The 11120-nt window shown below is 49.8% G+C and overlaps 2 protein-coding genes; one reads left to right on the top strand and one right to left on the bottom strand.

The window, feature by feature from the left end:
• Positions 1-6234: 6234 nt before the first annotated feature.
• Positions 6235-10311, top strand: CHC_T00008664001 (WD40-repeat containing protein). XM_005714540.1 is given in 2 exon segments: positions 6235-10170; positions 10171-10311. The coding sequence occupies 1 exon segment, from the start codon at positions 6235-6237 to the stop codon at positions 10168-10170; it is 3936 nt and encodes a 1311-aa protein (XP_005714597.1). The 3' UTR covers positions 10171-10311.
• Positions 10312-10706: 395 nt separating this feature from the next.
• Positions 10707-10985, bottom strand: CHC_T00003691001 (hypothetical protein). Its single transcript, XM_005714539.1, has one exon. It carries the CDS (start codon positions 10983-10985, stop codon positions 10707-10709), a length of 279 nt encoding a protein of 92 aa, XP_005714596.1.
• Between the last annotated feature and the right edge of the window lie 135 nt (positions 10986-11120).

Raw genomic sequence — 11120 nt, 5'->3', positions numbered from 1 at the left:
ATTGACCATGCAAGGTTCACGATGCGGGCAGTTATTCTACGCTTATGTTGCGAACGTGCGGCAGGCATATAGCTTTTCTTGTACGTCTTGCTGTCCAGTGTTTTCGAAATTGTGGTGGCTACGACATCACGCAAATAGTGGATCGACCTAGAACATAGTTCTTCAAATGCGTCATTTTCCTTTAAGTCTTCGGGATGACATGAAAATCCAATACCACGAAGGAAATCATCGGTAGATTCATGAAAGAATTCACATACACGAGGCCACATCACTCTCTCTCTCACATTGCTCTCCGTATCTTCAGCTGGTACGATAGACCGCCGTCGGTTTCCGCAGGTTGGTAATGAGCTCATACTCTGAACAGCATATTCCGTCAATGAAAATGGCTCAAAAACGCCTTCGCACTCAAAGGATATATCGCTGTATCGGGGAACTTAGACAACAAGGTTCATAATTTTCATGTCGGGTAAGTAAAAATGTCGATATGTACGACTTGCATTCTTTCTAAAGAGCCACACAGCTGTGGACTGCAAGACAAGCAGACCTTATCCCCTGAACCCTTTTCTATCTGATTTTTCTGGGGTTTTCTTGGGTCCCGATTTTTCTACATGCCTATCAACGGCGTTCATCTCTAGACGCGTGAGACCTCCTATAAAGCGAAGCGACGTTTTTGTACTCCCAGAATCCTGCAGGCTTTTGATTCTCTATCCATTCAGTCAGAAATGCAAAAGAAGTTCAAGGCTGGAAGATCCAGCACGAGTAAGCGAGGTACCGTAGGTACGTGGGTGCGTAACCGGTGTCTCATACGAAGCCCAGGGCCGCTTCTCTCGCGAAGTGCTGCATCCATGACATTTAATATCCTTGTTACGTATTTTTTATAGATACAGTACATCATGATTTTAGTCCCGTTTTAGCGGACCCCCATTTTAGTGGGTTGCCCTTGCGGGTGGCCCGATCATTGTGCTGATCACTTTGGATAGAACCGGAACGGATAGAACTCTTTTTATCGTACGCTGTACGGTCCGGGTACCCGTACATCACTGCCAGAACGATGAATCACTCTCAACGTCCATTGCATGGTTCGACGTTTGTCGAGAAATCCATCACCCGTCATTGGCAAAGAAAATTTCAACTCTTTTTGAAAGGGCGCAACTGACTACAGCACGGCAGATAAGCTTCTCATAGGTTTGACGAAGTAGAAAGAGTTCAAAAAAACTACAAGTGAGACTAAAATAGAAAACGGACAAAGAGATGCTGGTACAGATACTCATACTGTACCAATTACTGTAGGTCTAAACCTCAACCTCAATTTCGAATCCCTTTTTCTGCAGGTTCGAAACTCATTTTGAGTTTCGAGTCCCTTTTTTTGGTACTCGAAACTCAAAATGAGTTTCGAACCCCTTTTTTGGTACTCGAAACTCAAAATGAGAATACTGTGCATGTGAACAGTACAGTACCTGCCCCGCCCCTGAAGCGCCCCTGCGCATGATTCGAGGCCATTCTCATTTTGAGTTTCGAGTCCCTTTTTTCGGGGGTTCGAAACTCATTATGAGTTTCGAGTCCCTTTTTTTGGTACTCGAAACTCAAAATGAGTTTCGAGCCCCTTTTTTTGGTACTGGAAACTCATTATGAGATTTGCACCCCCCTTTTCAGGTTGCCAAACGCAACATAAACACACGCTACATGTGAACATTTCAGATCCTGCTGCGCCCCCAGAAAGGCCCTGCACGTGATGCAAGGACAGTATCAACTTGTGTGTTTGGCAGCCAATTGTTCGGGGCGCTAACGTCAATATGAGCATGCCAAACCGACAGCTCGATTTGCACATGGTTTTCGCACAGCGAGCAGAACCATTTTACTACTATGCCGCATGCTAGAAATAGGATTCCGCATTCATGAGCGTAGGTTCGAAATCTTTGGAACTGCTTTCCCCAAACGCGTCGCAGCGCATAGTCCATGCATTCAAAAGCGTAGGAAAGGGGATATATGATCTTGCATTCCAAATAAAGTTCACGCTATTTTTTCGATTAAGATATCATTGCTTACTTCCACTTAATAGAAACGACAGCATGGAGGCCTTTACATGCAAGGGCGGGGGCGTTTCGTTTCACTGGGGAAGCGAAACTCCGAGAGGGCCTGTCATCCTTCGTTTGGTGCTTGACAGCGGGATAGCCCCACAGCCTTGACAGACTCATACTGCGCCCTGTAGCAACTTGCGGGCTTTAGAACTGAGACTAGACGTGTAGCGAAAAAGGGGTTATGGAAGTGGGGACACTGAGTTGGCTCCACGCCTCGAGGCTTTCTTTTTCTGCCGAGGGCTCCCTTTCTTGAAGCGTATCGAAGGCCCCAGCGGGCTCACCCGCTGTGGCTATAGCCCCGCCAAGGTCAGATTTCTCACCTGGCGATCGACCCCGTGAGGGGTCGACTCTGTCCTCTCGGCCTCGACGGACACAGATCGCGCTATTTTTCCTGTCTGCACATGTCGGTCAGACACAACTCGGAGGCTAAAAAATCAGTTGAAATGTCAGATCCCTGATTTGTCTGTCTAGAAAACGAAACACAGAGCGACACATACCACACCCGTTCTTGACAACAGCAAGCGGTCAAGTGTGAAAGAAACCAAAGCGCAAGAAAACAAAAGAGTGACGATTTCGAAAAAACCAACGCGCAAGAAAACAAAAGAGTGACGTCCGTGAGAATGATGGTGGGCGCTCGATATAAAAAACTTCGGGTCCCTTTTTATATGGAACCTAAAAATCGAACTGTTCGCAGCAATACGAGAGGATTGTTCCGGTTTCGCGCGCTTTTATCCGTAAGTAAACGTTAACTGTCAAGCAAAGCGAGGAACAGTAAACCTATACTCGATATCATATCGTCGAATAAACAATCACATGTCACTCAGTTTATAATGACTGTATGACATGTCTCGTAAGCCATTAAAGGCCATACAGTAAAGGTTAACCTGGTTGCGGGTAAATGTTTACCCGGAAATGTCACCGAGTAAACATTTACTCGCAACCATCAACTCGACACCGGGTAAATGTTAACCTGGTTGCGGGTAAATGCTTACCCGGAAATGTCACCGAGTAAACATTTACTCGCAACCATCAATTCGACACCGAGTAAATGTTAATCTGATTGCGAGTAAATGTTTACCCGGGAATGTCACCGAGTAAACATTTACTCGCAACCATCAACTCGACACCGAGTAAATGTTAATCTGCTTGCGAGTAAATGTTTACCCGGAAATGTCACCGAGTAAACATTTACTCGCAACCATCAACTCCACACCGAGTAAATGATAATCTGATTGCGAGTAAATGTTTACTAGGTAAAATTCTTGAGTAAACATTTACTTGCAACCATCAACTCGACACCGAGTAAATGTTAATCTGCTTGCGAGTAAATGTTTACCCGGAAATGTCACCGAGTAAACATTTACTCGCAACCATCAACTCCACACGGAGTAAATGTTAATCTGATTGCGAGTAAATGTTTACCCGGAAATGTCTCCGAGTAAACATTTACTCGCAACCATCAACTCCACACCGAGTAAATGATAATCTGATTGCGAGTAAATGTTTACTAGGTAAAATTCTTGAGTAAACATTTACTTGCAACCATCAACTCGACACCGAGTAAATGTTAATCTGCTTGCGAGTAAATGTTTACCCGGAAATGTCACCGAGTAAACATTTACTCGCAACCATCAACTCCACACCGAGTAAATGTTAATCTGATTGCGAGTAAATGTTTACCCGGAAATGTCACCGAGTAAACATTTACTCGCAACCATCAACTCCACACGGAGTAAATGTTAATCTGATTGCGAGTAAATGTTTACCCGGAAATGTCACCGAGTAAACATTTACTCGCAACCATCAACTCCACCCCGAGTAAATGTTAATCTGCTTGCGAGTAAATGTTTACTAGGTAAAATTCCTGAGTAAACATTTACTTGCAACCATCAACTCGGCACCGAGTAAATGTTAATCTGCTTGCGAGTAAATGTTTACTAGGTAAAATTCCTGAGTAAACATTTACTTGCAACCATCAACTCGACACCGAGTAAATGTTAATCTGCTTGCGAGTAAATGTTTACCCGGAAATGTCACCGAGTAAACATTTACTCGCAACCATCAACTCCACACCGAGTAAATGTTAATCTGATTGCGAGTAAATGTTTACCCGGAGATGTCACCGAGTAAACATTTACTGGCAACCATCAACTCGACACCGAGTAAATGTTAATCTGCTTGCGAGTAAATGTTTACCCGGAAATGTCACCGAGTAAACATTTACTGTAAGCAGCGTTGTAACTGTAATTTGTCCTTTGTTTTAATTTAACGTCTCTTTACTTACAGCATCGGTGTATGCCGTTTGTTTAACTTAATGTGTACCTTATCATATACCTTACATCTTTATTTACAACAGAGCTAAGACCCTCTTTATTTCCACAGCAATTGCACCACCACTTGAATTTGCACGCCTACGCAGTAGCGTATACTCCACTCACTTCGACAGCGATAACAGTTCGGTAACTATTTTGGCAAATATAAACTATTTTGGCAACCCACTGCTTCCCCTTTTTGCCACACTTTTCCGAAACCGAGTCACCCAGATCCGCCCCCGCCACTTGCTAACCTTGGTAGCTCTGTGACTGATCACAACCTGCGCGCCGTTTCTGTTTTTACCGCCATTCGAAAGCCCATTACTTTCGCTTGTCCGCCAAAAATCCAGGCTGTGGCGTGCAATTACAACGTAATATGCTTTTCCATATCGATCGATAGCCGCCCATCATCGCCATTCCGGAAAAGTGCGGCAAAAAAGGGAAGCAGTGCGTTGCCAAAATAGTTTGTGTTTGCCAAAATAGTTAACGGACATTATTTGACTGTTAGAATAAAGAGTTTTTTTCGGGCCACGGCCATTACTTGAGGTTGCCAAATTAGTTTCCATGCGATTCAGACCTGTAAAAGGGGTTCATTTAAGTGACTTTATTCCCTTGAATGAACACATGATGTGATTTCGTTACAGTTGTAAAGCTACAGTACTGTATATGCGCGCTTTATGTGTTTATTGAGCTTTAAAAAGTCAAAATCGGTGAAGGACTGGGTAGGGTACGGCCTTTTCACCAGACATGCCTAGAAAAAAACCGTCACTTGCCACATTTTATCATGAACTCTTATGCCTGGCGCCTGGAGCAGGAGGGACACGTTCGAATCTGTGATTCAGATTTGGGCATTACAGAACGTTTTGATAGGAACATGAGGCAACTGAATTAGGATATCTGTAATTCTTTTTACAAATTCACGCCTACGGATCGCACCGACAGCTTCCACTGCCGGACCCCTGCCGGCCGCCTGCCTGGAACCCCCCCCATGTCCTCGTCCGGCCTGTCTTGCTGGAGTTGGCACCAACCAACGCTTCTGAATCCGGGGACATTCCGCCACCAAGTGCGTGCGGGCAATCATTGCTCGGGCGTCCCTGTGTTGGGGTCTCTCGGCGACCTGCGCCGTCTCTGCCGGGTTGGCGGCACTGAATGGCTTGAGACAGTCGCGCGTCACTTTGCATGTGGGCGAGCTTTCTATCTTGTCCATCAAAGCTCGCAGACCGGTTCTCGCCGCGACGGTGTCCAACAAGTCCAGCTGCCCACTCGGCGCATGACTCGACTTGGGGGGGACCTTCAGGCGGGGTACGTGCCCACCGCGAGGGTACTGTAAACTTTACTCGTATCGTCCTACGGCTTTCGTTGCAGTACTGTACTGTATTACCGATGGACTGGACAAGCCCCTGGAGTACAGCACTGTATCATACCCCTTGCAGCCCTCGTTGCAGCCTCGTTGCTGTCGTAAAATTCTTGTCAGTGCGTCGCGAGAGCACCCTTACTAAACTCACGATGTGCCAACACCGCAGCAACAATCCGCACAACCGCCGCCCTCTCCCTTGACGAATGAATGTAGGAAATCGCTCCGAAAATCACTGTCAAGCGGGCACATGCCCTAAAATTGCTGTAGCCCACTGAACGTACTGCACATATTCGCAACGCCAAGAGTGGAAGCAAACCTTCCCCGCCCCCTCTGCGAGAAGACCACGAACGACAAACAACGACGAACAACGACTAACAACAACAAGAGAGAAAGAGATTCGGAGAGAGGGAGATATTGAGAAGAGCAAGCGCCGCTTTGCCACCGCCACCTACTCGAATCCGAACAACACCCCATAATCCCAGACACCATGGCTGATCCATGCAGTATCTTGGGCCTCACCGGCCCGGCTGAGCAAGTCGTCCGCCTCATCGCAAGTCTCATCGCTCGACACCAAGCCTACAAGAAAAACAAGACGCTCTCTACCGAAATGCTCACCGCGTACACCAACTTGCAGAGAGACATCACGGAGCTTGAAAAGATGCCGATCCATGGAACGTCGTCGCAGCACACGGGCTTGCTCCGACGTGAAATCGCGGACATCTCAAGCTTCATATTGAAGTCCTTCGCTGAGCTGCAGAAAGAGTCGAAAGACCCAAAAGCGAGACTCGGTGCGTTCGCCTCTGCAATGGGAGATAGAGAAGTCCTAGAGAAGCGAAAGCAAGAAGCGGACCGCCTTCACAAACGTATTGTACAAGCAAGCACGGGCATCGATACTCGCACGGCCGTCGAGTCGATCAGACGAGGCACGGGTAATATGTTCAGGGCGTCGATAAGAGCCGAACATAATCCTGCGTCGATATGTGTGAAGCTTGATTCTCGGGGGAGCGATGGATTACCAAACACGTGTGAGTCGCGTCTAAAAGCGGCTGTGCTACGGAGAGATAGGAACAAGCAAGTGGGTGCGACAGCAGTGGGACAGGGCGGAGTCGGGAAGACATGTGCTCTACGAGCGATCGCGCACGACGTTGAGATTATGGCAGAGTTCTCGGGAGGAGTGTACTTCATGTTGTTGGGGAAAGATGGAAACGTGGGACGGCTGATTGAAGAACTGTGTCTGATTGTGGAAGCGTCCGGTGGGAACCAGACGGCTGTGGAAATGCGAGAGCAGAGCGAGTTTGAAAGGGTGTTAGCGAAGGTACAAGCGTGGTTTTGTAGTCATGTGTGCCTGTTCATCATTGATGATGTGTGGGTGGTGAATGATATAGACGCGAATATCCTTCAAAAGTTGTCTGTTCTGGCTGAGACTGCGGGGGGCAGCGGGGGAAGGAGGAGCAGACTACTGTATTCCACGAGGGATAAGGAGCTGCGTCAGATTGGGGAGCGGGTTGCTTTCGAGCCGAGGGAGAAGGTAGGGAAAGAAGCAGTCGAGATGCTTGTGCACGCGAGTGAGGCAAATGGAGAGGAAGTGGATGATGTGAGATGCAAGGAAGCCGTGGGTGAAATACTGAAAATGTGTGGCGGATTGCCGCTTGCGCTGAACGTGGCGGGAACGAGCGTGAGGTACGTGAGGGAAAGATGGGAGGGAGAAGTATCAGAAGCATGGGGGGCGTACCTTTCGAAGATGAAGAGTCGTAACACGATTCGCGGGGAGAGTCCGAAGGACGGATATTCGTCGTTGGATGGGACATTGCATACGTCTCTAGATATCCTGGAGGCCGATGTGGGAAGGAGTGGGGAGACAGTTGGTGAATTTTCGTTTCGAAAAATGCACCGGAGTCTGTGCGTTATGAAGAAGCAAGACCGGATACCTTTGAGCTTGGTTGGAGATTTGTGGGAGATGGACGAGGAGCGGACGGAAAGGTGTTCAAAGGAGATGGAAAGGGTTGGACTAGTAGAAGTGCAGTATGAGAAGGATTGTGGTGGGTTGCGGGTGCATGATCTGACGCACGATTTCGCGGTGGAAGAAGCGAAGAAGAAGGAGGGTGTAGAAGAGTGGTATAAGAAGATGGCGGATGTGTGCAGGGCAGGAGAAGGGTTGCTTGCGATGAGTGAGGACCGAGACGGAGAGGGGAAGAGCGCACGGGAGGAGTATGTTTTCGAGAATATATATCGTGTCTTGCAACAGGGTGGGTGTGTAGAGGATCTGAAGAGGCTATTTTTGAGTGCGCGATGGGTGAAGACAGTGATGCGGAGAGGCGGGGTTTGGCAATACGAGAAAGCTGTGAAGGGATTGAGTAGAGACTTGAAGGGGAAAAGAGGAAGCGGGAAGGTGGGAATGGGACGGGCAGATGAGGATGCAGTGGATGGAATGGTTTTGATGATGCGGGCGGCGCGACTGAGTGTACCGTTTTGTGGTGAAAACAGTGCCGGGATTTACTTTCAACTATATGGGCGAGTGAAGCACAAGGCACGGGATTCAAGTTGTGTGCGAAAAATGCTGGAGGAAATTGAGAGATACGCACCACGGCCGTGGGTGCGGCCTGTGAGTGAGTGTGTAGCGCGAGCCGATGGAAAGATGGTGGAGCAGATTGTTCTGCCATATTTCAGTACTGAAATTCAAGTGGGCATGGATTCCAGTGGTGAAGTGTATGGATGTCAAGTGGCGCGGCTCCCGGCAGAAGTAACAGTAATAGTTTTCACGCAATCTGCTGAGAAGGAGACGAAGATGGTTGAATTGGAAGGCGAGTTCGAAACGGAGAGCCAGGGCCCAGGGGCCAATGAAAGAAGCAGTCAATTAGAAGGCGAGTTCGAAACGGAGAGCCAGGGCCCAGGGGATCTTGAAGCAAGCAGGCGCAAAATGTGTCGACGTTTGAGGGCATATTTTGGAATGTGCTTTGGAAGTGTAACCTCCGAAGTGACTGGAGAAAACCCGAGCGTGGCTGCAGAAAACCCGAGCGTGACAAGAGCCACCTGCGCAACTCTCTGTAAGAGGAAGGAGAATGTTGTTGTGGGATATGAAGACGGGACGTTAAGGCTGTGGAGTACGTCGGGGAAGAAAGTATTGAGAAGTTTCCACGGTCATAGGTCGAGAGTGCATTGCGTTGCGATGAGTGGGGACGGAAAACGTGTGGTATCTGGATCGTTCGACAAGAGCGTGCGGGTGTGGGACGTGGAGACAGGAGCACAAGTCGGGGAGGCGTTTGTTGGACACACGGATCGGGTGTATAGCGTTGCGATGAGTGGGGACGGAAGACGTGTGGTATCTGGATCGAATGACAAGAGCGTGCGGGTGTGGGACGTGGAGACGGGAGCACAAGTCGGGGAGGCGTTAGTTGGACACACGGGTTCGGTGGATAGCGTTGCGATGAGTGGGGACGGAAGACGTGTGGTATCTGGATCGGAGGACATGAGCGTGCGGGTGTGGGACGTGGAGACGGGAGCACAAGTCGGGGAGGCGTTAGTTGGACACACGGGTGAGGTGTGGAGCGTTGCGATGAGTGGGGACGGAAGACGTGTGGTATCTGGATCGGAGGACAAGAGCGTGCGGGTGTGGGACGTGGAGACGGGAGCACAAGTCGGGGAGGCGTTAGTTGGACACACGGGTTGGGTGTGTAGCGTTGCGATGAGTGGGGACGGAAGACGTGTGGTATCTGGATCGTATGACGGGAGCGTGCGGGTGTGGGACGTGGAGACGGGAGCACAAGTCGGGGAGGCGTTAGTTGGACACACGGGTTCGGTGGATAGCGTTGCGATGAGTGGGGACGGAAGACGTGTGGTATCTGGATCGGAGGACATGAGCGTGCGGGTGTGGGACGTGGAGACGGGAGCACAAGTCGGGGAGGCGTTAGTTGGACACACGGAGGGGGTGCTTAGCGTTGCGATGAGTGGGGACGGAAGACGTGTGGTATCTGGATCGGAGGACATGAGCGTGCGGGTGTGGGACGTGGAGACGGGAGCACAAGTCGGGGAGGCGTTAGTTGGACACACGGATTATGTGTGTAGCGTTGCGATGAGTGGGGACGGAAGACGTGTGGTATCTGGATCGTATAACAGGAATGTGCGGGTGTGGGACGTGGAGAGAGGGATCACACTTCATACCGGGTGGGAAGAGGATTGGGAAGAAATCGTGGCTCGGTTCCTGAACATGGCAGACTTTGATACTGCTTCCCGCGCAGGACGAAGATCAGAAATATTTTTAAGGGAGTTTGCAAAGGAGGGAAGAATTGTGCAATTGCGAGAGGATGGGTCCGAGGCCGTCTTGGCCCAGTTAGACGATCCACGAGACTTGCAGATAGACCACGATCACGGGGTCGCAGTTGCAGGGGTGGGCAATCTGGTTGCTATCATGAAGGTAGTGGTGTAAGCTAGTGGTGTAAGTACTAGTATCGAAGTGCGATGGCCGCTTGCCGCTCGTGACAGTAGTACTGTAGTGCGTTGAGGGTTTTATGCTTTGTTTTTGATTTATAAATGCGTGAGAAGCTCGCCTCACGGACGTTGCAATCCATGTATGTGTATGTATGTGTATGTATGAACCAGCGACCTGCTTCCGTTCATCGTGCGCTCTTGTGCTCAATTTAATATCTTGTGCAATGCAATGATGTGCAGGCAGCTGGCCTAGTTGCGGGCGAGTGAAGATATAAAGGTATTCGTGAATGAACGGTGTGTTGAGAAGCGTTGCAGACCGGGTCAAAGCGGGGGCCAATCTCACTTTGAAGAGGCGATGGGTACACGTGCACAGGTTTCCACGTGCACAGGTTTCCACGTGCACAAGTCCACACGTGTGAGAAGACAAGTGGCAAACGAGGCCAACTTTTTCCCTCAATTTTACCATAATTTTCAATTTTACTAAACATTTGGGCCTCTCCCTTTACGGAGCGTCAGCGTCGTCACTCGGTCCAATTACGAACACCGTCCTTGCAAGGGGCATCGGTTGCTGTGAGAGAAAAGCACTGGGCAAAAGGGAAAAGTGTCCTGGCCGGCACAGGTAACACAAGCGGCCTCCAGTGACAGACCGACCGCGATAAGCTGTCTGATCACAGCCAGCAGCGAGACGGATAAGTAGGAGCGAGTAGGAGCGAGAGTAGAGACGACGAAAGATGTTCTATGAGTTTGTCTAGCCTGCGCCCCGCCGCCGCCACGCTCCGCCAACGGCGACAACAGCGCGCCCCAGCTCTCCATTCCGCTGCTGCTGCCGCCGCTCATCCTCGCGCGCTGCCGGTGCCAGAGAGGGGGGCGGGGGGGGGGGGGGGGGGGGGGGGGGGGGATGGAGGGGGGGGGGGAGAGTCCCCCCCACAAGTGGGGGGGGGGCCCCCC

Source organism: Chondrus crispus, genomic scaffold (assembly GCF_000350225.1).
Source record: "Chondrus crispus Stackhouse genomic scaffold, scaffold_2, whole genome shotgun sequence".
In the NCBI taxonomy this organism is placed as follows: domain Eukaryota; phylum Rhodophyta; class Florideophyceae; order Gigartinales; family Gigartinaceae; genus Chondrus; species Chondrus crispus.
The sequence above is the reverse complement of the archived record's forward strand: the minus strand, read 5'-3'. Positions and strand labels throughout refer to the sequence as shown.